Here is a 23,750-nt window from a genome sequence, read left to right on the forward strand (position 1 = left end):
TCCACACCGAGGGCCTGCGCTGGGCCCCGTAAGCCGGGTGTCCAGGGGTACTCTCGACAGACTCTGGACGTAGTCCAGTGGCGTGGGCTCAGAGGATGAGGGGCAGTGGCCACTGTCCTTCCAGAAGGCTCCTCCCACCTCAGCCCCACATTCCCATGCAGCGCCCCAGGCATGGAGCTGAGAAGTGGAAAAATCGTCCAGATTATCTCTGTTTGACATTCCAGGGAGGCTTGGGGCAGGATTTGTGGGCTGAGGCGGCAGCCGCCCTGCTTGGCCCCCGTGGCCTGGGTGTGGCGCGGTGGTCAGTTGCTGAGACTCCACTGAGCTGCCCTGGCCTTTGTGGCTCAGCTGAGGGGTGAGTCTTCCAGCTTGGGGGGACTGTTCCCGGACTGTGGCTGGGAGGAGGCGGAAGAGGGGGGCTTGAGGAGGGGAGCAGGCAGAGAGCTTAGACTCAGCCTGGGGGGCCGGGGGCTGGGCACTGTGCTGCCCCCCATGGAGACTGTTCCAGGATGGCCGCCCACTGCAGCGGGGTCCTGGGACTCCCTGGGGTCACCTTTCTCTCAGAGGAGGCAGTCCAGCGGCCCAAGGACCCACCCAAGGTCACATGTAGACTGTCCTCAGGCAGCTTCCAGCAAGGAGTGCTGCTAAAGGGGCCCAGAGGGGACCTGGGGCTTCAGGCAGGTGGGTCCCCCAGAGTAGGGGGCTGAGGACCCGGTTGAGCTGCTGTAGCCCAGCAGGAGACCAGAGTCTCCAGTGTGCAGTGCCCGGGGCCGTTGGGGGCCCACAGGGAGCAGGTCTCTATCCTGAGCCCCGTGTGGCCTGGGGCACAGGGGTGGGGCTGGGTGAGGCTTCAGATCCTGCCCCAGATGTATTTTCATGGGTGGCCTTCAAAATAAGAAAACAACAGTTAGAAAACACAACATCTGTTCAATTTGAAAAGCTGGTGGCTATTCTATTTTAGGTTTTTTTCTGTCCCCCACCCTGCTCCCCCCGCATGCAGGGGTCTTAGTTCCCCGACCAGGGACTCAAACCCGTGCAGTGGAACCATGGAGCCCTAACCACTGGACCATCAGGGAATGCCCCTCTAGGGGAATTTCTGTAGGACGTGGGCGTCAGAATCTCTTTTCTTCCATAAAATGATGGGTAGATGACGTCTCCTAAATCTTGTCAAGCTTAACAAAATCGGGCTGTGGCTCTGATGTCGGCGCCACCTGGGGAAGACGGTCCCCGAGTCCCTGTGAGCCGGCTCTGCCGCGGAGCCTCGGCCTGCAGGGCACTTCCTCCCTCATGGACAGGGTCGGGGTGGCATCCCCTGTGGGTCCCCTTCCCCTTCCCACGGCGGAGACGGGGTCGGGGATGGCCTGGGCAGAGTGCCTTGCTCCTTCCTGGGGTCTCTTGGGGCAGGCTCTTCAGAGGCCTACCCCAGAGAGGTGAAGATCCCATGTGTGGGCTGGAGGGGGTCTCAGCTCCCTCCAGGGGAACAGGAGGCTACCTGTGAGCGGCCAGCAGGGAGGGAGAGTCTTACAGAGCCAGTGAAAGCTCTGCCATGCCTTGGGTAAGGTCTGGGATCCACCCCCAGCCTCATGGGTGGGGAGCTGGCACGGGGCCTGCAGGCCTCCTGCCTGTCTCCGTCTCGGGGGAGAAGTGGTGTCTCGGGGGCAGAGGCGGGACTTGGGGGATCCAGGCAGGGGGCCTAGGCAGCTCACTGTCTGCCTGGCCCCAGCAGTCTGCAGAGGTGGCCAGCTGGGGGCTGGCTGCCTGGAGCAGGAGTGCTGCCTGGAGAGCTCTTTTCTGGGCCTCGCTGGTCCCCTATCCTGTCCCCAGGAAGCCTCTGAGGCCTGGCTCGCAGAGAGGATCGCTGGAGTGCCAGCAAAGTCCAGGGCAAGGCAGAGCTGTAAAGCGAGGCTCCCAGTACACTGGGGGTCCCGGGGCAGGAGGGACCTGACCTCATTTGATCTGGCCCAGGACAGTTCCCTTCCAGAAAGAAGGGGGCACTCACTGAGACCCCTGAGTACAAGTCTGGCCAGAAGAAGGCTGGGTCAGTCTCTAGATGGCCACAAGGTCTGGCCGAGTGGGAATGGGGACTCCCGGTGGGCAGGTTGAGCTGCAGGTGGGTACCTTCTAGGTGGAGCATGGCCATGGCCTCCCGAGGAGTGTCCTGGGACCATGCCTAGTGAGCACACCGGGCGTGCTGGGCAGGACGGGCCATGGTGGGGACTGTGGGCTGTGCCCCAGCCCAGCTGCCTGCCCACCTGTCAGGCAGGCCACCTGCGCCTGTGTTCACACGACCAGGGCTTGGACCGCCGCCCAGGATGGCAGAGGGAAGCGCCGAGCGGCCTGAGCTAGAAACAGAAAGCCCGGCGAGGAAGAGGCCCAGACTCGGGCGGTGAGGAGCTGGGGTGCTGGTCAGGACAGGCCAGGCCCTCCACCCTCCGCAGCTGCAGCCCAGCAGCAGGGCGGCCCGGGGCCCAGGCGGCAGGGCCCGCCCTCGGGAAGGCCGTAGGCCGCACAGCCCTCGGGGAGTCCGGGAGAGCCCAAGGAGAAGGTGACCTTGGCCAGCCCAGCCCATCCCGGGGTGCACAGGTCAGGGGTGCTGCGGGGCAAGGGCCGAGCCTGGGGCCTTGAGGGGCCGCCGCCAGCTGGCAGTGCCGCCCCTGCTCCCCTCTCTCAGCCGCACAGCCTGCAGAACCCTTGCTGGAAACACCGAGTGTGTGGGCCAGAATGCGGGCACAGCCAGCCCCCTCCCCTCCGCCAGGATCTCCCGGGCAGGGCTTGCCCTCACACAGGGCGGGGCTCCAGGTGGAGCCCGTCTCTGCGGTCTGGCCTTGACGCGCTTCCTGCTTCCTCCTCTCAGGCCAGCGGGAGCACCTGCCGTGTACAGCTGGGCCGCCGGCTCCTCCGAAGGGGAGGCCTTCCTGAAGACACAGTTGCCAGGCCCGCTGTACCCTCGGTGCCCCGGCCGCTTAGAGAGCCTCAGCCCCGGACGCTGGGGGCCGGACCCCGGGACTCTGGACACACACCCGCCCGGGCCCCCTGTGGCCACACCTCCTCGTTAGCACCGACCCCAGAAGGCTGGGGGCGTGGGGAGAGAAGGCTCCCGCCATGGCTGCTCCTAGACCCCACCTGGTCCCCTAAGGCCTGTTAGGTGAGAGGGGCTTTTAGGGCTCACAGGGGCCTCTGCCCCTTGTCCTGGCCTCCCCTTCCCCTCGGCGAGGTGTCACGGAGCTGCAATTTCGTTATCTGGGTCATTAGCTTCAGACCCTGAACTGAGGCTGGCCGGGTCCAGGACTGCTTCCCACAGGGTGGGCACCCTGACCCCACGAGGGAGGGAGGCCTTGTTCATTGGGCAGCCGAGGTGCCCGGGTCCTGGGAGGCCGGCTACAGGCGCCCTCCCTTGCTGCCCTTTCTGCCTGGGACCCGGGCCCCTCATGGCCGCCCGGGTCTGGTCACAGTGGGGGGCCTCCTGACCCAGCCTTGCCAGGGGCAGAGGACACCGAGCCTTAGAGAGGGGATGCCCCCCAGGGCGCCAGTCCAGCCAGCTGCCCCGCCTCTCAGGCCCAGCCTGGCCCCCGCGCTTCCCCGTCCGGTGCCCCCAGCAGCCCCCCTGGCAGGCAGCCCCCGCCATGGCCGAGCACCTGGAGCTGCTGGCAGAGATGCCCATGGTGAGCAGGATGAGCACACAGGAGCGGCTGAAGCATGCCCAGAAGCGACGTGCCCAGCAGGTGAAGATGTGGGCCCAGGCTGAGAAGGAGGCCCACGGCAGGAGGGGCCAGCGGAAGCAGTCACAGAAGGAGGCGGCCGGCGGCTGGCCACAGAAGCGGGTCCTCTTCACCCCCAGCGTTGCCCTTCTGGAGGCGGCTGCCCGGAATGACCTGGAGGAAGGCGAGTGTGGGCCAGCCGCGCATGGCAGGCAGCCCCGTCCCTGTCCCCCAGCGCAGGCCTCGAGAGGTCCGCCAAGGGCGAGGCCCAGCGTCCTCAGCCACAGCCCCCAAGTGGTGGGAGCCCCCAGGGTAGCCCTCACAGGCCAGCCTGAGGAGGGTCCTGCAGTGAAAGTGAGGCCTAGGGGGGTGGGCGGGGGCCCTGGGTGGGCCCACAGGGCTTGGTTCAGGTGGGCCGGGAGCTGCCCAGTCTTCGCCGCCTCTCGCCAGGGCGCTGGGCTTGCCTCGGGACACCTGCTTGCCTGGGTCCTGAGCCTCCATACGGGAGTACGGTGGAGCCCACCTGGGCAGGCTAGAGCACGGGGAGAGGGGCTCCCCGTACGGGCTGGCCCCCTCGATGCCTGCCCCTGGCTCTGCCTCTGACTTCTTCCTTCTTCCCATCAGAACCTTCCCAGACGACAGGCCTGAACTTTGGGCAGGCTTCCTGTTCCTTTCCTGTGCCCGCATGCTCACAGCCCCTCTGCTGTCCCGGGAGGCTCCCGAGGGCGCTTTCTGCCTCCCTCCCGGGCAGGGGCCTCTGCCGTAGAAGCTGGGGTGCAGAGGGCAAGGAGGGGCAGGGTGTGCCTCAGGCCAGTGCATGGGAGCTGCGGGGAGGAGGGTGCAGCCAGGGAGGGCCAGGCCTGGGCACCTTGGGCCCACACTCTTGGCTGCAGCAGTGCAGGGGTGGGGGGCTGCAAGTGCCAGAGAAGGGGTGTGTGTGTGTGTGTGTGTGTGTGTGTGTGTGTGTGTGAGTGGGGAAGGCTGGGGGAAGCATGGGACCTGACACAGGGATGGCTGACAGAAGGTGCCAGCACCCAGGCCCAGGGGGCGACGGCGGAGGTGGCTGTCACACAGGAGGGCCCTAGTGCCATGACTCAGGAGGGCGCCCTGCTGGAGGGTAGAGGCAGAGTGCTGCTGTCTGTACCCGGCTTGGGGGCCCAGCTCCTGAGCCCTTGGCCTGAGCTCTGGTGTCCCTCCTGTCACCTGTACCACTGCCTTTCTCCCCGTCCTCTGCTCTCCCGGCTACGCACAGCAGTCAGCCCAGGTATCCCAGGTGCAGGGACCTGAGCAGGATGGCGCTGGCCTGTGGCGGGACTTCTGTGCCCTGAATGCACCCCCCTCCTCTCTGCAGTCCGCCAGTTCCTCGAGAGTGGGGTCAGCCCTGACCTGGCCAATGAGGACGGCCTGACCGCCCTGCATCAGGTCAGCCTCGCTGAGGGTGCGAGGAGAGGATGGGGCCCTGGCCTGCGGCTCGGGCACTCAGGCCACGTGCTTTGCAGAGCTGCATCGATGACTTCCGGGAGATGGTGCAGCAGCTCCTGGAGGCTGGGGCCAAGGTCAATGCCCGTGACAGTGAGTGCTGGACACCCTTGCATGCCGCGGCCACCTGTGGCCACCTGCACCTGGTGGAGCTGCTCATTGCTCGGTAGGGCCCACTAGGAGCAGGTGTGGCTGGAGTGGGCGTCTCTATCAGGGAGGGGCTGCAGCTGGGCCAGGGGCAGGCAGGACCTTCCTTGCAGTGGGTAGTTCATCCGGAGACACCGCCCAGGCATCTCATCTCTGTGGGAAAGTGTGCCTGGACCCTGGCCTCTTGTGTTCCCACTGACCTTTGCTTACCCTGCCTGCACCCTGGCGTGCAGAGCGGGACGTGGGCCGAGACCACGGGTGCTGCCACCCCAAGGGAACTAGCACATACTCAGGGCAGTGCGGTCCTCCGCCTGCCAGGCTGCTCACACCATGAAGAGCATGGGAACTCCTTGAGGACAGGCCTTGACCTCCTGCTCTGGTCTTCTGGCCTTCCCAGGGTCTGCACAGAGAAATGCCATTCTGGTCAGAGCCACGAGGGAGAAACTGGCAAGGGGGGAATAACTGGACACAGGTGGGGCCGTTTACAAGGAGGGCAGAGCAGGGCTGGGCTCCTGAACACCTGCCTTGGTGAATGGAGAGGGTGGTCCGCTTCACCAGGATCCAGGAGTCCCCCACTGGCTGGCCTTGGAGCAGTCCGGGCAACAGAGGTGGGTGTGTGGGTGGATGGCGGTGGCTCCCGTTTGCACACAGATGCCTTGGAGTGGGACGGGCTGGGTGTGCAGCGTCACGGGGCAGCAAGGGGGTGCGCCCAGGTGGCCACAAGCCGCACGCCGTGTCCCTCCACAGTGGGCACCCAGCCTTGTGTTTCGGGCTCTCCTTGCTCCCCACAGCGCTCTCCTGACACCCAGGCTCTCTCCCCACCACCTTCCGCTGCCTGGGGCCCCCAGAGTCTTGGCACCCCCTCGTGGCAAGTGAGCCCACTGTACGTATTCATGGGGGCAGAGGGGTGCCAGGAACCTGAAAAATCAGACATGGTGGAGACTGCAGGACAGCCCACCTGACCCCAGGACAGCATCCAGGGCCGAGGGGCTGCCTCTCACTGCAGCACGTGAGGCCTGGGCCCCCTCTGAGGCAGCCCTAGGTGGAGGGCCTCTGAGAGGGTACTGGAGGCCTCCGCTGGGGGAGAAGGGCCCTGTGACCAGCGCCCCGTCCACCCTTCCCGCAGTGGTGCCGACCTCCTGGCAGTCAACACGGATGGGAACATGCCCTATGACCTGTGTGAGGACGAGCAGACACTGGACTGCCTGGAGACGGCCATGGCCAGCCGTGGTGCGTGCAGCCCCGCCCGCCTGCCTGCCTGCCTGCCCGCCTGCAGGGGCAGGGGGGTGCGGGGTACGGTGGGTGGTGTGCTGGGGGTGGAGCCCTGAGCCCACTGCCCCGCAGGCATCACCCAGGAGAGCATCGAGCGGGCCCGGGCCTTGCCCGAGCTGCATATGCTGGAGGACGTCCGGAGCCTGCTGCAGGCGGGGGCAGACCTCAATGCCCCCCGGGACCACGGGGCCACGCTGGTGAGGACGGGGCCGCGCGGGACCCAGGCAGGGGAGGCTGCTGCCGGCCGAACCAGGGCCGGGACTCAGGGGCCGGCGGTTTGCCTGCAGCTACACATCGCCGCGGCCAACGGGTTCGGCAAGGCGGCTGCCCTGCTGCTGGAACACAGGGCCAGCCTGAGCACCAAGGACCGCGACGGCTGGGAGCCACTGCACGCAGCGGCCTACTGGGGCCAGGTGAGCGCCTGCGGGGCGGTGGGGCCGGGCGGGCTCGGCGGCTCCGCAGGCTTCAGCAGCCCGGGCTCGCCGGCCCACAGGTGCACCTGGTGGAGCTGCTCGTGGCACACGGGGCTGACCTGAACGGCAAATCCCTGATGGACGAGACGCCTCTCGGTGAGCCTGGGGCCGCATCCTCCCGGTGTCGGGGGCGAGCGGGCGGGCGCCCCTGACCCTCCGGCCACTCCTCCTCAGACGTGTGCGGGGACGAGGAGGTGCGGGCCAAGCTGCTGGAGCTGAAACACAAGCACGACGCGCTCCTGCGCGCCCAGGGCCGCCAGCGTTCTCTGCTGCGTCGACGCACCTCTAGCGCCGGCAGCCGGGGGTAAGTGCCCACCCCTCCCGCCAGGCCCCCGTGGGCCCGCCCAGCGCCCCATCCCCAGGCCCTCAGCACCCCTCTCCCCTCCCCTCGCCCCTTGGGCTCTGCCCCGGGCTTTGTCCCTGCTGATGTCAGCTGGCAGGCCTACGTGCCCGCTGGAGCTCGGGGCAGAGTCCGCAGGGAAGGCGGTGTCTCCCCCCTCCACTCCTCCTGCCCGCCCCCTCCCAGGAAGGTGGTGAGGCGGGTGAGCCTGACCCAGCGCACCAGCCTGTACCGCAAGGAGCACGCCCAGGAGGCCATCGTGTGGCAACAGCCCCCGCCTACCAGCCCGGAGCCGTCTGAGGAGGATGAGGACCGCCAGACCGATGCGGAGCTCCGGCGGCCGCCCCCCGAAGTGAGCCCCGCCCAGCCGTGCCCGGGCCCCGCCTCCCTCCGTACCAGCCTCAGGAGCTGGTGGGACCAGTGACCCTGCCCCCATATGCAAGACTCGCGCCCCGTGGGCGTCAGTTGCCGCCCCCACCCGCGTTTCTGCCCTTGGACCGCCACGCAGCCCGGCACCCCAGGCCAGAGGGGACCCTCCTGATGGCCTCCGGGGCCTGTGCTCCCCACACAGGAGGAGGACCCAGAGGCGGCCAGGCAGCACAACGGGCGAGTGGGGAGCCCCCCCGGGCGGCACCTGTACTCCAAGCGGCTGGACCGAAGTGTCTCCTACCAGCTGAGCCCCCTGGAGAGCACCACCCCTGACGCCGTGGTCCAGGCCAAGGCCCCCCACACCCTGGCAGAGCTGAAGCGTCAGCGGGCTGCCGCTAAGCTGCAGCGACCCCCGCCTGAGGGGCTCGAGGCCGCTGAGTCTGAACTGACTGTGGACACCGAGACCCCCCAGCTGGAGTGTGGCTCCGGGGCTGGTGGAGACCCACCCCTGCTCAAACTCACAGCCCCCTCAGAAGAGGCCCGCGTGGAGAAGAGGCCATGCTGCTTGCTCATGTGAGGGGCTGGCGCTTGGGGTGCCCAAGGTCCCACTGCCAGGCCCAGGGCCCCTGCTCTGCGTACCGCAACGTGTGTTCCGGGCTAGGCTGCCAGCCGCCTCCTTCCTCGGGGACGGACCTGTGGCAGAAGCTGTACCTGGGAAGCACCTGGCTGCGGAGACCTAGTTTCATTCTGTGACTCAATAAAGGGCCGTTCTGCCACCTGCCGTCATGTGTCTCAGCTGGGCCGCCACTGCCACGGTGGGGAGCTGCTGCGCTGCTGGGCCTGGGTGCGCCTGGCCCTGCGAGCACCTGAGGGCTGTGGGCACGTGCTGGGGCTTGCCTGTGGTGCCCAGCCCCTATGTGGGCGTGAGGCCCACGCCCCCGGCAAGAGGCCTAGCGTTTACTGCACCCTGCCCCCCCCTGCCTCCTGGAGACGCCTCTGTAATTCTTTGCTTTCTTGAGGGGAACGGGGAGCTTCAGAAGGACACTCCTTGTTGGCCAGGGCTGGGGGTGTCCATGCTGGAGAGGCAGGGATCCTGGCTTGGAAAAGGGGAGAGTATTTTCCATGAGACTCTTGGGTAAGAGCCAGAGGGTCAAAGTGGTACAAGGCTAGCGTCAGAAGCCTCCCTGGTGGGGGTCGGGTTCCCCATTACTGGCATGCAGCCCTGATCTTGGGGCCTGGCTGCCAGCTTCTGCTCCGGCTGGCAAGGAGGGCCAACAGTTGGCTGCTGAGGCTCTGAGCTGACCAGGCACGATGTGTCAGTGTGACAGGGCCCCTTCGGGGCCTCACTTGGGAGGGCTGGGGCACTGCCAGCTCATCTGTCCAGGGCAGGTTGCTTGGCATGGCCACCAGTGCTGGGTGGCATGGGCTTGGGTCACCCTCTCCGCTGGACATTGACCTGGTCAGCCCAGTGTCCACAGGCCCCGCCCCCCCGTCCCTGAGCATCAGTGGTTGGAGGGGTGTCCTCAGCACAGCGGGGGGGGGGCCGCGGGGAGGCTGCTGGTTAAATTTAGAGTGGGGGGTGGTGCGCTGCCCAAGGTCCACTTGCCACCACAGCGGCCACATGGCCCTGCTGCCAGGGGGCGGGCGGGGCCTGGCTCTGCCTGCGGCTGGGCCCATATTAACCTGTTCTCCAGCCCGGGGCCCAAAGAGGCCTGCAGACTGGGAGGCAGAGGTGACAGAGGCAGCAGCAGAGCAGGAGACGCAGGTGAGAGGCTGCCGTCTGGCCTCCTGTTTCCTCTCCAGCCGGCAGAAGCAAAGGGGCCAAGCCTTCCCCAGGCCTGACCAGCCACCCACAGCCCCGCTCAGCTGAGAGGGCCTGCTGCTCCCTGACCCTCGCTGCGGAGCCAGATCCTGGTGCTGCGGTGGCCACCGCTGGGCATGGCCTATCAGCTCCCTGCAGGGCCTGTGGAGGTGGGGCCCTGAGGGCTTATCACGGCTCGCTTCCCACTCTCTCCACCAATCAGGAGCCACAGGGAAGGGAAGCTTAGGTCACCCTGCCTGTGGTGCGGCCCCAAGGGCAGCCCCAGGCTGGTGTGTGTTTGGCGAAAGGGCAGGACAGCAGCCCAGAGCAGCTGAGGTGTCCAAGGGCCCTGCGAAGGCCCAGAGCTGCCCTGCCCCTCCCCCAACACCCCAACCCAACGACTCCAGCCTTGCAGCACTGATGGGGGACCGAGGTCCGGCCCCAGGGCTCTTGCTGCCGCGGGCCATGGTCCCCAGCGCAGGAGGGGCCAGATGGAACCCCCGCATCTGAAGCCTCACTCCCCTCCCCGGACAGCCCCAGGATTCCTGAGGCCTGGCTCAGTTACCCGGGAGACAGGCCTACTCTGCTGGCCCAAGCAAAGATGGGGGGGGGGGTCCAAAAGGGCTAGGCCTCGGCCGAGCCCTACTGGGGTAAATCTCCAGAGGCCCCAGGCCTCATTCTCCCCTCCAGGTTCAGCTCTGCCAGGCTCTGCCAACCCCTCAGGGCACTCAGCCCACCTCCCCTCCCCAAGCCTAGTCCCTCAGAGCTGCTTGACCCTTCCGTCTGTCCCTACCTCCCATGTGGGTCTCCTGCTCCCCTGTCATGGGGACACTGGGCGGGCACTGGGCCTCACCCCAAGCCCCGCCTGTCTTCTCACCCACTCCCTGTGGCTCCCCAGGGCAGAACTGTGCCCAGACGGGTAGGGCGGGGCCTGGCGGGCCCAGCTCCTTCAGCCTTTTCTGTCCCTTTCAGTGGGGCCAGCAGGCTGCAGTGAAGAGGGTGCCCCCTTCCCAGCCCTGGCCCACCAAACCGTGACCCAGCTTCCCTCACCTACACTTCTGGATCCTGACGCCTCCTGAGTCTCCTTCTTGCCCGGTCCAAGCAGGATCATGGCCTTGAGAACAGATGACCACGGTCAGGCTGCAACGAACGGGCTGAAGGAGAAGGTGCTGACGCTGGACACCATGAACCCGTGTGTCCGGAAGGTGGAGTATGCGGTACGAGGCCCAATCGTGCTGCGGGCGCTGGAGCTGGAGCAGGAGCTGCGCCAGGTAGGATCCTGAGCCCCACCACTGCCTCAGGGCTGCACGGGGGCACTGAGTGGCCCCATTCTCCCCCCACCCGTGGGCCGAATGAGACAAGGCCTGTGGGAGCGATAAGGTCCGTTGTCACTGCCCACGCCCCCCCACCCCGCCCCCCCGCCACAGGGCGTAAAGAAGCCCTTCACTGAGGTCATCCGAGCTAACATCGGGGACGCACAGGCCATGGGGCAGACGCCTATCACCTTCCTGCGCCAGGTGAGGCTCAGTACTGCCCTGCACCCCTTCCCTGTCAGCCCATGTGCCCTGGCCCCAGCACTCGCTCCTCCCAGGTCCTGGCGCTCTGCGTCCACCCTGATCTCCTGAACAGCCCTGACTTCCCCGACGACGCCAAGAGGAGGGCGGAGCGCATCTTGCAGGCATGTGGGGGCCACAGCCTGGGTGAGTGCCAGAACCTGCCCAAGCCCCAGGGAGGGGCAGGAACAGGAGCTGGAGGAGGCTGTCCCAGGAGACGGGGGGGGGGGGGGGATCTGCCCGCTGGAAGGGGCGGATCTCCTCGGGAGGGATGCAAGGGGACCTCACCTGTCCCACCCCCACTCCTCCCTGTCCCCGGGCCCAGGGGCCTACAGCATCAGCTCTGGCACCCAGCTGATCCGCGAGGACGTGGCGCGGTACATTGAGCGGCGCGATGGAGGCATTCCCGCCGACCCCAATAACATCTTCCTGTCCACGGGGGCCAGCGACGCCATCGTGGTAGGCCGGGGCAGCGCGGGAAGACACCGCGGCTCCTAGTGCGCGGCCGAGCGGGTCGGCTCGTCCTGACACGGCGGCGCCCGGGGCGGGGGACGGGTGCAGCCCTCGGCCCGCCAACCCCGCCTCCCGGTCCCACCCACAGACGTTGCTGAAGTTGTTGGTGGCCGGCGAGGGTCGCACGCGCACGGGCGTGCTCATCCCCATCCCTCAGTATCCACTCTACTCCGCCGCGCTGGCCGAGCTCAGCGCGGTGCAGGTGGACTACTACCTGGACGAGGAGCGCGCCTGGGCGCTCGACGTGGCCGAGCTGCGGCGCGCGCTGCTCCAGGCGCGTGACCACTGTCGCCCCCGCGCGCTCTGCATCATCAACCCCGGCAACCCCACCGGTGCGCGCCCCCACCCGCCCCCGCCCCACCGCCCTGGCCCGAACAGGCACCCCCGCCCTCTGCGCCTGAGTCAGCCTACCCCTCCGCCCGCCGCCCCGCGGAGAGCAGCGCGCCCCCTCAGCCGACCCCGGACCCGTCTGTGCCCCAGGGCAGGTGCAGACCCGCGAGTGCATTGAGGCCGTGATCCGCTTCGCCTTTGAGGAGGGGCTCTTCCTGTTGGCCGATGAGGTGCTGGCCGGGGCCCCCGCAGGTAGGGGTCGGAGGGCGGCGGCGCGCGCCCCCGTGACGCACCCCGCTGTCGCCCGTCCGCCCGTCCAGGTGTACCAGGACAACGTGTACGCCGAGGGCTCGCAGTTCCACTCGTTCAAGAAGGTGCTCACGGAGATGGGGCCGCCATACGCGGCGCGGCAGGAGCTCGCCTCCTTCCACTCGGTCTCCAAGGGCTACATGGGCGAGTGCGTGCTGGCCGGGCGGGGCCGGGCACCCGGGCCGCGGTCTGGCTCACTTCGCCCGCCAGGCCGGCCCCTCCTTGCCTGCCCTGCCTCGACGCCCGCCCTCGCCTCGCAGGTGCGGCTTCCGCGGCGGCTACGTGGAGCTGGTGAACATGGACGCAGCGGTACAGCAGCAGATGCAGAAGCTGCGGAGCGTGCGCCTGTGCCCGCCCACGCCGGGCCAGGTCCTGCTAGACGTGGCGGTCAGCCCGCCCGCGCCCTCCGACCCCTCCTTCGCGCAGTTCCAGGCGGTGAGTGGGCGGGGCTGCGGGGTCAGGGCGCCGCGCCCCTGGCCCAGCCTGACCGGCTCTCCCTCCACGGCCGCAGGAGAAGCGGGCGGTGCTGGCCGAGCTGGCAGCCAAGGCCAAGCTCACGGAGCAGGTCTTCAACGAGACTCCCGGCATCCGCTGCAATCCGGTGCAGGGAGCCATGTACTCCTTCCCGCGCGTGCAGCTGCCCCCTCGCGCGGTGCAGCGCGCTCAGGTCCGGCGTGCGGCGTGCGGCGTGGGGGGCGGGGCGGGGACCGCGCGGCCTGGGACGCCCCGCCCTGACCCGCCCCCCCGCCCCCCTCCCCCAGGAGCTGGGCGTGGCTCCCGACATGTTCTTTTGCCTGCGCCTCCTGGAGGAGACCGGCATCTGCGTGGTGCCTGGCAGCGGCTTCGGGCAGCGGGAAGGCACCTACCACTTCCGGTGAGGCTGGGCCCCGCAGCCCCTCGCCGCGACCCCAACCCCATTCGCTTACCTTCTTCCCCCTTTTAGGATGACCATTCTGCCCCCCATGGAGAAGCTGCGGCCCTTGCTGGAAACGCTGAGCCAGTTCCACGCCAAGTTCACCCGCGAGTACTCCTGAGGACACCGCTGGGGGCCAGGCTGGGCCGGCAGGGAGGACCCCGGGCGGACAGTGCTCAGGGTCCTGGGGTCTCTGGAGCGCTCTGGACTTGCTCCTGCTGCCTGTGTGGCTGGGCCCCTGCCTCTCTTCAGGCCCTTAATAAAGCAGTGGGTTGGCTTGGCTGCTTGGAGGCTGTGTGCACACCTGTATGCGCCTCCGCCGCCTTGTCCATTCCTGACTGCCTTTCTGTGTGGGGTTCTGTGCAGGCCTGGGGGCCCGGGAGGAGTGGTCAGGGAGGGCTTCTAGGGGAGGTGACCTTCTTACACGATGGATTTGGCGGGATGGGGTGAGCACTGGGAAGCGGAATGACCGTGAGAACTCAAAGGGGCAGTCTTGGTTCCTGTAAGTGGGCGCGGGCAGTGGTGCTGCCACTTTGGACAGCTGGAGGAGCGGTGGTGCTGGCCCAAGAGCAGGGAGGGGAGGAAGAGCAAACTGGTCTCGCTTTGCCATGTTGTGTGTGGTGTGTGACATCCACGTGCAAATGCAGTTCTTGGGCTGGGAAGCAGTGAGAGGGGAGGCCCCCTCCTGAGCTGGGGCACCCAAGGGCAAGTTTGGGGGAAGAGAGCACGGAAGATGCTGAGGAAGAGGTGCCCTGTGGAGCTCTGGGCTGAAGGACCTGGGCTGGGGGCTGGCGGGCAGCCCTGTGTCGTTGACACTGGCGCGTGAGGATGTGCATGCCAGACACTGTTGTGGATCACTGCACAAAGGGTCCTCTCTGGTGGGCACTGTAGTCCCCATTTCATAGATAAGGAAAGCTGGGCCCCCAAAATGTGTGGAAATGAAAGGAAGCTCACTCCGCGTGGCCTCAGCAGCTGACGGAATGTCTTGGCTCAGGTGTCTGCAAGTTGGTCTAGGGGTTGGCAGGCCTCAGCGACCCACGGGCTTAGGGAGAGTGTTGGCCAAGGCCCCAGCTCCACTCTGGATGCGGTTGTTAACCATAGTCCCTGCTTCACTATCTCCCCTGGGCCTCAGGTGCCCCACACAGCAAGGCTCTGGGCAGGAGAGGGCAGGGGAGGCGCAGGTTTCTCGTCGGGTGGACCCCGCCCCACCCCGCCCTCTCCATGGCCAGCTGGGGTCAGGCTGGGGCCGGCGTGGACTGGCTCTCCTGGCCTCGTCGCTAGACACTAGAGGGCGTTTCGGGCAGCAGCCGGGTGCCTCCTTGGGCTGAATGTGGGCTCAGGCCTTTCCCACGAACTTCTGCCTTCCACGACGCTCTGCGGCCACTGGCCTAGGGAGGGCGCCGAGACCACTAGCACAGCGAGGTGAGGGTCCAGCAGCCGAAGTAAGCGGTAGTAGACAGTGGGTCCTCCGTGGGGGGCCCAGTGGACCCTGCGGCCACCAGGCTCCAGGTGAGACACCAGGAAGCACTTCCGGAGTTAGGGTCTGGGGACCGGATCTGATAGCCCTGGGAGGAACCTGAATGGGCCGCGGGTTCGGCCGCTTCCGACGTTCGAGGACAGCTGGCCACCGGGGGCGCCAGAAGGCGGCCGGCGCTCTAGCCCGCCCGCGTTCTCTATGGCCGCCGCGTCTCCGGGTTGCGCCGCCCGGACCAGAGCGCTGACCCAGCCCCGCCGTGGAGGAGTCCTGCAGTTCTTCGGCGTTCTGACGCCCCCAGGACCCAAGGGCGCGGGTGCGGACGCCAGCCGGTCCAACCCTGGCCCAGCCCCAGAGCCATGCCGCTCTGTGACCCCTGACCCCATCCCGACCGGACCGGACCCCCCTCGGAAGCACCCTGCCCCCACTCTGACTGGAACCTCTCATGCCGCCCCGGCCGGCCTTGAACCCAGACCCAGCCACGAGAGCTTGGGCCCCAGCCCCCGCCCCAGCGCCCCGCCTCCTCGCCATGCGTGGGAAGCTGCTGCCGCTGGCCGGCCTTTACCTGGTGCAGGGCCTGCCCTATGGGCTGCAGTCTGGGCTGCTGCCCGTGCTGCTGCGGGCCCGCGGCCTCTCCCTGACACGCGTGGGACTGGCCAAGGCGCTGTACGCACCGTGGCTGTTCAAGCTTGTGTGGGCCCCGCTGGTGGACACTCGGGGCTCCCCAAGGGCCTGGCTGACGCTCAGCACAGCTGCTCTGGGCCTGGTGTGTGGGCTGCTGGCATCCCACCCTCCCGCCACAGCTGGTCAGGCCGGGCTGCCTGTCACGGTGGCGGGGCTGCTTCTGCTCCTGAATCTGGCTGCAGCTGTGCAGGATGTGGCCCTGGACATGCTGGCTGTGCGGCTCCTGGAGCCCGCAGAGCTGGGACCTGGCAACACTGTGCAGGTGGTCGCGTACAAGCTGGGGGCGGTGCTGGCTGGGGGTGGGCTGCTGGCCTTGGTGCCCACCCTCTCCTGGCCCCTGCTCTTTCTGCTCCTGGCTGCCACTTATTGGTTGGCTGCTGCCTTGACCTGGGTGGCACCAGCCCTGCGACAGCTTCCCCCACCTCTGCCCTCAGAACACCCCCGACACACCCTGCACCTTGGGCAGGACTTGCTGGCCGTGCCTGGGACCCTGTGGACAGTGGGCTTCGTGCTCACCTACAAGCTGGGTGAGTCAGGAACAGCAGGGGTGGGCCCACAGGAGCCCCGGAACTCACCTGCAGGGCTGCCTTTCCTCTTTGGGGTCTGACCTGAAGTCTGGAGCCCAGCCCGGCCCTCTGCAGGTCCAGCTGCAGCCACACTCCCTTGGGCCTCTCTGAGCTGCTTCACGCTGACCCTGAGCGTCGTCGAAGCCCAGCCCCAGCTGTCTCCTGGCATCTGTGGCCCAGGAAAAAGGCAGGGCTGGGGGAGCATGACTGAGGCCCAGGCGGAGGTGTGCCAGCCACCCCTACTGACTCTCTCCACAGGTGAGCAGGGCACCAGCGCCCTGTTCCCACTGCTCTTGCTGGACTGCGGCATCTCTACCCCAGAGCTGGGGCTGTGGAACGGTGTGGGCGCTGTGGCCTGCTCCATTGCCGGCTCATCCCTGGGTGGGGCCCTCCTGGCCAGGCGCCGGTGAGCCCCCCTCAGCCTGCCCCGCCCACCTCTCTCCCCTTCCTTCCCCACACCTTCTGACCTGCCCCATCACCCCACCCCAGGCAGCCACTGCCCCTGTTGAAGTCAGCGCTTCAGTTCCGTCTTGGTGGCCTGGCCTGCCAGACTGCCCTGCTCTTTCACCTGGACAGCCCTGGGGCCAGCCTGGCCCCCAGCACAGTCCTGAGAGGTGAGGGGTGGGCCACAGGGGGGAGGAGCTTGGAGTCCTGGGCCCTGCTGACCTCAGCCCTCCCAGGGGCAGCCCTGCTGAGCCTGTGTCTGCAGCACTTCCTGGGGGGCCTGGTCACAACCACCACCTTCACCCTGATGATGTGCTGCAGCCAGCTGGCACCAAGTGCCCTGCAGGTGAGGGGATGTGGCTGCAACACCAGGGGCTGCAGGACTGGAGTCCAAGCAGGTCCTGACGTGATTCACCCCCGCCCCCGCCCCCACCCCCACCCCTGCAGGCCACACACTACAGTCTCCTGGCCACTCTGGAGCTGCTGGGGAAGCTGCTGATGGGCACGCTGGCTGGAGCCCTGGCTGACAGCCTGGGGCCACGTCTCTGCTTCTTTGTCTTCCTCGCTCTCTCAGCCGCACCCATGCTGTACCTGGGCCTTGCACCCAACACCCTGGCCTGAACTGGGTGGCCAGACTTATCAATAAAGTGGAGCATGCCTTTGGACTGTGTCTGGGATGAGTGACGTGCAAGGCTGTCCTCAGGCTGGGGGGTTGTCCGCGGTGGAAGAAGTGTTCCTGAAAATGACTCGAGCATCTTTTATTCTGCGCTTTGGGGCCTCCTTGCCCCCACGCTACTGATGGTGGCCTTTGTCCGGAGTGGTTGGTCGCTGTCCTGACCACTGATATCTGTGCCCATCTTTGCCTTGAGGACCTGCTGCACCTGACACCCCCCATGCTGTGGCCACGCAGCCCCTGCTCAGGCCCGTGTCTGTGACGTGGGGGAACTGGGTCCTTCCGCGGCAGGGTGGTCAGCAGCCCCACAGCAGGATCTCCTCTGTGGCCAGGTGCACGAGCGCATGGAAGCTCAGGTGCAGGTACTTTCTCCAGAAGCGCTGGTCCCGCCCGTACACCTGGGCCGGATAGCAGGGGCTTCCTGCAGTGGGAGGAGACGCGGCTCTGAGGACTCCGGCCAGGTCTGCCCCCAGCCCCCACCTTGCTCAGGGCTGGGCCTCCTAGCTCCGCACCGATGCCGTGGAAGACCCGGGCCACGGCCCTGCCCGAGAACCGCTGCTCTGGCCACGAGGACAGGAGGTGGCGGATGTCCCGGCGGATCTGGTCCTCCCAGTCCTGGAGCTGCCGGTGGGGACACGTGGCACGTTGCTCCGCAGTGCTCGGCGAGGGGCGGGAGGCAGGTGTGTGCCTGCAGCCGGGGGTGCGTCCTCTCTGTAACTCCTCTCCCCCCCGCCTCCCCGGAGGCCCCGACACTCACCCTGGCCTGTCCTGGCTCAGGGTCCTCCTCGGTCTCCACGCCCCCCGGTGCTTCTAACTCTTCCTCGAAGTAGTGGCTGAGCAGGGCCTTGAGCCTGCCGCTGCGTGCCTCATCGGGCTGCTCCAGACATGGCCCGCAGCTGGGGAAGGCCACGCTGGGGTGGCGAGAGCCTGTCAGAGCGGCCCGCCTTGGGGAGGATGGGGTGACCCAGGCCCTGCCCACCCTCTCCTGCACCTGTGAAAAGCCCGGAAGGTGCGGTGCAGGCGGGCCAGGGCTTCTCGCTCACGGGCCTGCACGCGGCCGTGCAGGAAGTCACAGATCTGGTCCTTCTCCTGGGCTGTCAGGTCTCCGGGGCTGTGCAGGTGGAAGGCCAGCTCCCTGAACTCCACCAGCACCCCCGTGCCCCGAGGCACACCTGCCAGATAGGGTGTCAGAAACTGGCAGAAAGGCGGCAAACAGGCGGCAAGCAGGGCTGGGGGCGGGCGCACCTGTCCCAGGCTCTGGATTCCACCGCAGCTGGTGGAGAGCCCGCCGCATGGGGGCCAGCTCCCAGCCCATAGAGTCCGCCAGCTCGACCACGTCCAGCTCCACAGAACTGCTTCCCCCACCTGTCTTCTTGGGGCACTGCCGGGCCAAACACACAGCCAGGGGGGGACACCTGTACCAGGGGAAGGGACATGTGACTGGCAGCCCTGGTTCTCTGTCCCTGTCCTGAGCCAGGGGTGGGATGTACGCTCACCTGCGGGCCAGGGCCTGGAGCTGGGTGGGGCCCCCGGGGCAGCGCAGGTGGCAGCAGGCATAGGTGGGCGCCAGCAGCTTCAGCCAACGCTGTGGGTGCAGCTCAAGGTAGCACAGCAGAGTCTCGATGGCTGGGGGCAGAGCAGGGCTCAGAAGATGCGGGGATGCTGGGGTGTCCCCCCACCCCCACCTCTCACGCTCCCTGCTCCTCACCCTCCTCGGGCATATCCAGGGCTTGCACGGTTGGCTGCACCGGGAGTGCCCGCTTGTGGCCCGGGCACCGGGTTGTGTGCTCGAGGCTGGGATGGTCAGCATCCTGGGGAGATGTAGCCACAAGGACCCTGCCCGAGTGCCTTTCCCCGCTCTCGTCTCCCTGCTGCTCTGGGGGCTGCCGGGTGCAAGCACAGGGCGGGAACACGCGCTGCACCAGCCTCTTCACGGCGAGGAAGTCGATGACGTTGGCGTGAACGTGTCTGCGCAGCTCCCACAGATCCTCACCCTGCAGCAGGGCAGCATGAACGCGGGGCCGCAGCAGGGGGCGGGGCTGGGGGAGCGGTGGTGGGACGGGTACCCACCTGGGGCCGGAGGAAGACGTGGCAGTGTGCAGGCTGCCCATCACGCCCAGCCCGGCCAACAGCCTGCACGTAGCTCTCAAAGCTTGGGGGCAACCCCAGGTGCAGCACGGCCCGCACGTCTGGCCGGTCCAGCCCCATCCCGAAGGCCACCGTGGCCACCACCACCCGCAGCCGGCCCTCCATGAAGGCCCGTTGCACCCGCCGCCGCTCCCGGCCGCCCATGCCGGCATGGTAGGCTTCAGCCACAGCCTCCGGGGCTCGGCCTGCAGGGAAGACCCACGATGGTCAGGTGGGGCCTGTGCCCGGGGCCCATCTGGGGGGTGCAGGCCTGCCTCCACCTCACCTCGGGATCCTGGGGCCCGGGCCTCACGCAGGCAGGTGCGCAGCAGGGCAGAGACACGCTCCGTGTCCTCTCGTCTGTTACAGTAGACGATGACAGAGTCCAGGGCACGGAAACGATCGCTCTGCAGCAGCGTCACCAGAGCCTGGAGAGGACAAGGGTCGGCACGAGCAGTCGGAAGACAGGGCCTCTGCTTGGCCCACGTGTGCGTGCTTACCTGGTCTGGGTCCCTGTCTGAAGACACAGAGAGGTGCAGATTGGCAGGGATGGTGCCCGGCCCCCTGAGGATAGACTCTTCGGCCACGCCCAGGTGCCGGGCCACGTCAAGGGCAGTGCTGCGCGTGGCCGTGGCTGTGAGACCCAGGAAGCAGCCAATACCCATGCATTCCCGCAACACCTGTGTGGAGAGGAGTGGTGAGATGCCCAACCTTCCTTGGTCTGCTCACGTAGCACCCCCCCCGCCCCCCCCCCCCAAGACTTACCTGGCAGACACGCAGGTAGCAGGGCCGGAAGTTGTGGGACCACTGGGAGAGGCAGTGGGCCTCATCGATGCAGGCAAAGGCAACCAGTGGCAGCTGAGTGAGGAGGGCAGCGCCCCCCGCCCCAACCAGCGCCTCTGGCGACAGCATCAGCACTTGCACCTGGGCTGACCGAACCTGAGGATGACGGCAAGGTCAGGAGCACCGCCAAGGGGTCTGCCTGCTGCCTCTGCCGGTCTCGCCCTGCGAGGATGCCTTACCTTCTGCAGGGCAGAGTCCCGCTGCTTCTTGGTCATCCCCGAGTGGATGCAGACCGCCTTCAGGCCTGGGGGCAAGCCGGAAACCTGCAGGTACAGGAGCACAGCCTGTCACAGGCCACCAGCCCTGGCCCTTCCCCACGTGCCTCTTAGAATGGTTTGGCCTGACAACTACTGCTGTGTCCCCCGCAGGATCTCTGGGAGAAAAACGCAGACCCTGGGTCCTACGACTAAGGGTTCAGAGCCACGTGTGGGCTTTGACTCAGGAGCACTGGAGACAGGTCCCAGTGGGGATGCCCCGCCCCCGAGCTGCTCCTCTTGTCGGTGGGCCCGGGTCTAGCCAGCTGTGTCCCTGCTGCCTTTGGGCCACTGCCAGCTTATGGACAGAGCTGAGAATGGCCTGCGACTTGCCACTCGGGGGTGGGGGTGGGGCAAGAAGCAGCAGCCCAAGTGGGTCAACAGAGCCATGGGTACCAGTTCTTGCCTTCTGCACCGACCCAAAGACCCTGTCCACCAACCTGGTTGTCCATGAGCGACATGAGAGGAGAGACGACCAGTGTGAGGCAGGGGCTTCGCCGGAAGTAGAGCAGTGCAGGGAGCTGGTAGCACAGGGACTTACCAGCCCCTGTGGGCAGCACCAGCAGCGTGGACATGCCTGGGTGTTACAGAGGGTCAAGAGCACGGCTCTGCGGCCCAGCCTCAGTCCCACCACGCCCCCTGCCGGCCACACTCACCAGACAGGATCCGCATGACCACACGCTCCTGCAAAGGGTAGAAGGCTTGGTGCCCCAGCTGCTCCAGGGCCTGAAACACCTCAGCTGGCGTGTCTGTGGACACAGGTATCAGTCAGCATGGCCCCGAGTCGCCCCCACCCCCCAGTCAAGGCTCTGGAGCTGGTAGGCGTCTACTCACCTACCACCTGCCCCAAAGGCCCTGGCGGATAGAGTGGTGGCACAGGAGGCGGACAAGGAGCCTTGGGCACAGACTGCCCTGTGGGCACCAGCAGCTCAGGCCCTGCAGGCTCTGTGTGTTCTTCACCTGCCGAGAGCAGATAAGATAGGGTAGGACAGGAGCTCCGGACTGCTCTGGGGTCACTCTGGCAAGAAAGCCACTTACTACAACCTCTCCTCCACCTCTTTGCTCACCAGAGAGTTGGCGGCAGGCAGCGCCCATTCTCTGGGATACTTCCTCGAACGTGGCCCAGGTCTGTGTGCCACCCTCATCCTTGCCACCCTCCTTCTGAGGGGCCAAGGTAAGTTCTGGACCAGGAGCAGGAGTTAGGAGGGCCTTTTGCTTGAGCCAGAGCCGCCTCCCTAAAGAGCACAACAACCCCTACAAGCAGCGCTGGCCCAAGCCACCCCCCAAGGCAGAGGCCTCACCTGGCTGAGGGCACTGGGATGCCCAGTGACTGAGCTGCCCACACTGGGAGCAGGAATCCTGGGCTGTGGCTCTGGGCTGACCACCCCCAAAACACCCTCTTTTTTTCTGCCACTTCTGCTTCCACACCTAGTGGGGACACAAATGAAACCCACAGAGCAAGAAGCAAGGCAGGTGAGCGGGAGCATCTGGCGCCAGCTTCCCACCTGCTTGCGGAGGAGCCTGCCCCTTGAGGCCGGGCCCTGCACGTAGCGTTTCTGCTTCATGTTGAGCCGCACATAGTTCCCCTTGTCGCGGACAGCAAGTCTAGAAGAGACGCACAGGTCAACTGCACCCACAGCCCTCCCCACCATGGCGCGACTGAGGGCAGCGCTGCTGGGAGGCTAGGGCAGTGATACCTGGGGGCTGGGGGCTTGCTGGGGGGCTGTGCCTGCACAGGCTGCTCTGGACAGTCTTCTGCAGGCGCTGCAGCCCCAGCTCCCGCAGGCAGTGGTCCTGCTTGGCCGCTGTCCTGCTGGGTCTGTGCAGGGCTTCCCTCCAGCTCCCCACTCCATCTCCGCTTCTTGCCTTGACGGGTACCAGGCTGGGAGTTCCCTGCACTGATACCAGCTGCTGGTAGGGTTGGAGCCTCTGGGCCCTGTAAAGGCACCTCAGGGCCAGCGCTGGGACCGAGGACAGATGCAACACCTGGAGTAAGAAGCTGGGACTCCTCTGTACCCAGGCAAGGCTGGCAGGTCCTGGGAACCCCCAGAAAATCTGGGGTCCCGTTGTGACACCGCTGCAGCCAGCCTGGGTCTAGGGAGCCCAGCCGCAGGCTCAGGGATGCCCTCAGCTGCTGGGGCCGGCCTGGCCTCAGCTGGGGCCTGGGAGGCTGGGGGGGCACCTCACTGACTTCTTCTGGAGAGATGGTGGCAGCTCCTGTGCCTGGTGGCCCTGGGGAAGGCATCTTGGAGGAGGATCTTCGCGTAAGCCGGGGTATTCGGCCCAGGGCTGGCCCGGCCTGGGAGGGAGAGATAAGCAAGCAGGAACTCAGGCCCTTGGGGGTGCTGCAGACTCTGAAACCTGCTGGAGGCCCCACCTGTAACAGCTGGGCGACGTGAGAAACTTAAGGCTGGGACATAAAAGAAGTCGAGAGTAGAGGCTGACCCTGAGCTTTTCTGGAGAGCTACGCCCTGAGAAATGTTGGAGCTGTGTGTGTGCGCGTGAATACGTGTGAAAGACTTAACAGAGTTGGGTGTCTGCTGACCCTGATCCTGAGCCAAGAGTAGCTCTGGACCCCGGCTGGACGCCCTGCCTGCCCGACCCTCACCTGCAGACTGCCCTTTAGATTGGCCTTAAGCCTCTTCCCGTAGTCCTGCACAGATCCCTGAGAGCTAAACCTGGATGGAGGATGGGGGCTCTGGGTCGCAGCCCGATTCAGGTGGGGCCCCCAGCAGCTGGGCTCCAGCATCTGCAGGAAGAGACGGTAGAGATCTAGGCCGCGGAAAGGCTGGCGTAGCGGGGGGACAGAGGTGTCTCCAGCCCCGGAGACCTGGGGGCGGGGGCTGTCCTTCCTCCACCCTGTCAACCCGCCCCCTGAGTTCTTCGCCCCACAGAGCCTGGGTCACGACTCCTCCTGGGTCCGGCATACAGGAAGTTGACCGACAGGCTGGGATGTCGAGCCCGGGTACCTCCTCGGCCGCCGCCGCGGGAACCGACTGTTCCGAGCCGTGAGGCCCGAGACCGCCGGCCTGACCCAGTGCCTCCTTCAGGGTGCGGTACTCCCGGTAGAGCGCTGAGGGCGGGGCCGGAGGGGGGTCGGTGTTCAGGAGGCAGGGCTCGGCTGGGCGTGGGGGTGGAGGCCGCCCGCCCCCTGCCCGCGTCCCCGGCCGCTCCCTCCGCCCCGCGCCCGCTCGCTCACCGCGGGTCTCCTCGGGCGCCGCTTCCACGTCCTCCTGTAAAGGGAGCGCGTCAGCCGGATGCCGCTCCCTCAGCTCCCCGCCCACGGGCAGCCCGCACCTGGCCCGGCAACCGCCCGCTCCGCCGCCGAAACGCGCGCTCCCACGCCTGCAGCCGCTCCCACACATCACGCAGCCGCTCCATGGTCGCCTCGCTCTGCGCCCGGCGCCCCAGGAATCTCCCGCCAGGAGGGCGACGCCGGCCGCCAGCCACTGGGGGCGCTCGGCGGGGTTGGAGGCGGGGCGACGCGG

The 23,750-nt window shown here is 67.1% G+C and overlaps 4 protein-coding genes across 13 annotated transcripts in view; 3 read left to right on the forward strand and 1 right to left on the reverse strand.

Annotated features, from left to right (window-relative positions):
- Positions 1-8,554, forward strand: part of PPP1R16A (protein phosphatase 1 regulatory subunit 16A) — a 29,504-nt gene extending 20,950 nt beyond the window's left edge. The window contains exons 2-11 of one of the 2 annotated variants that reach the window (XM_068526156.1): positions 2,855-3,882; positions 5,050-5,120; positions 5,198-5,343; positions 6,451-6,554; positions 6,669-6,793; positions 6,884-7,009; positions 7,090-7,165; positions 7,244-7,373; positions 7,596-7,761; positions 7,981-8,554. In XM_068526156.1, the coding sequence (XP_068382257.1) occupies positions 3,624-3,882; positions 5,050-5,120; positions 5,198-5,343; positions 6,451-6,554; positions 6,669-6,793; positions 6,884-7,009; positions 7,090-7,165; positions 7,244-7,373; positions 7,596-7,761; positions 7,981-8,355 (1,578 nt within the window). In that variant the 5' untranslated portion in view covers positions 2,855-3,623 and the 3' untranslated portion in view covers positions 8,356-8,554. Of the gene's footprint in view, positions 1-2,854; positions 3,883-5,049; positions 5,121-5,197; positions 5,344-6,450; positions 6,555-6,668; positions 7,010-7,089; positions 7,166-7,243; positions 7,374-7,595; positions 7,762-7,980 lie in introns of both variants that reach the window. The other variant, XM_068526155.1, reaches the window with a different exon arrangement.
- Positions 8,555-9,407: 853 nt separating this feature from the next.
- Positions 9,408-14,521, forward strand: GPT (glutamic--pyruvic transaminase). Of its 6 annotated transcripts, none has more exons than XM_068526138.1 (12): positions 9,409-9,543; positions 10,685-10,850; positions 11,007-11,096; positions 11,171-11,279; positions 11,458-11,591; positions 11,734-11,977; positions 12,126-12,205; positions 12,296-12,349; positions 12,545-12,719; positions 12,796-12,951; positions 13,046-13,158; positions 13,228-14,516. In XM_068526138.1, the coding sequence occupies exons 2-12, from the start codon at positions 10,689-10,691 to the stop codon at positions 13,645-13,647; spliced, it is 1,737 nt and encodes a 578-aa protein (XP_068382239.1). In that variant the 5' UTR covers positions 9,409-9,543; positions 10,685-10,688; the 3' UTR covers positions 13,648-14,516. The 6 variants fall into 6 exon arrangements, with proteins under 6 accessions (XP_068382241.1, XP_068382244.1, XP_068382239.1 ...); XM_068526142.1 differs by having other exon boundaries at positions 12,296-12,432; positions 13,228-13,535; XM_068526139.1 differs by having other exon boundaries at positions 9,470-9,543; positions 10,682-10,850.
- A 192-nt stretch (positions 14,522-14,713) lies between these two features.
- On the forward strand, positions 14,714-17,030 carry MFSD3 (major facilitator superfamily domain containing 3). Of its 4 annotated transcripts, none has more exons than XM_068526182.1 (5): positions 14,714-15,239; positions 15,790-15,882; positions 16,180-16,327; positions 16,411-16,711; positions 16,813-17,030. In XM_068526182.1, the coding sequence occupies exons 1-5, from the start codon at positions 14,873-14,875 to the stop codon at positions 16,984-16,986; spliced, it is 1,083 nt and encodes a 360-aa protein (XP_068382283.1). In that variant the 5' UTR covers positions 14,714-14,872; the 3' UTR covers positions 16,987-17,030. The 4 variants fall into 4 exon arrangements, with proteins under 4 accessions (XP_068382283.1, XP_068382281.1, XP_068382280.1 ...); XM_068526180.1 differs by having other exon boundaries at positions 15,029-15,882; positions 16,411-16,535; positions 16,602-16,711; XM_068526179.1 differs by having other exon boundaries at positions 15,029-15,882.
- Positions 17,031-17,108: 78 nt separating this feature from the next.
- RECQL4 (RecQ like helicase 4) lies at positions 17,109-23,719 on the reverse strand. Its single transcript, XM_068526107.1, has 23 exons — positions 23,560-23,719; positions 23,462-23,495; positions 23,232-23,335; positions 22,871-23,011; positions 21,960-22,561; positions 21,768-21,867; positions 21,564-21,690; positions 21,330-21,443; positions 21,097-21,222; positions 20,919-21,011; positions 20,703-20,839; positions 20,188-20,271; positions 19,931-20,104; positions 19,666-19,845; positions 19,452-19,593; positions 19,109-19,371; positions 18,747-19,032; positions 18,535-18,664; positions 18,284-18,453; positions 18,030-18,210; positions 17,796-17,949; positions 17,551-17,659; positions 17,109-17,459 (listed from the first exon to the last, which is right to left on the reverse strand). The coding sequence occupies exons 1-23, from the start codon at positions 23,641-23,643 to the stop codon at positions 17,335-17,337; spliced, it is 3,660 nt and encodes a 1,219-aa protein (XP_068382208.1). The 5' UTR covers positions 23,644-23,719; the 3' UTR covers positions 17,109-17,334.
- Between the last annotated feature and the right edge of the window lie 31 nt (positions 23,720-23,750).

The sequence above is a fragment of the Eschrichtius robustus genome, chromosome 17 (assembly GCF_028021215.1).
Source record: "Eschrichtius robustus isolate mEscRob2 chromosome 17, mEscRob2.pri, whole genome shotgun sequence".
Classification (NCBI taxonomy): Eukaryota; Metazoa; Chordata; class Mammalia; order Artiodactyla; family Eschrichtiidae; genus Eschrichtius; species Eschrichtius robustus.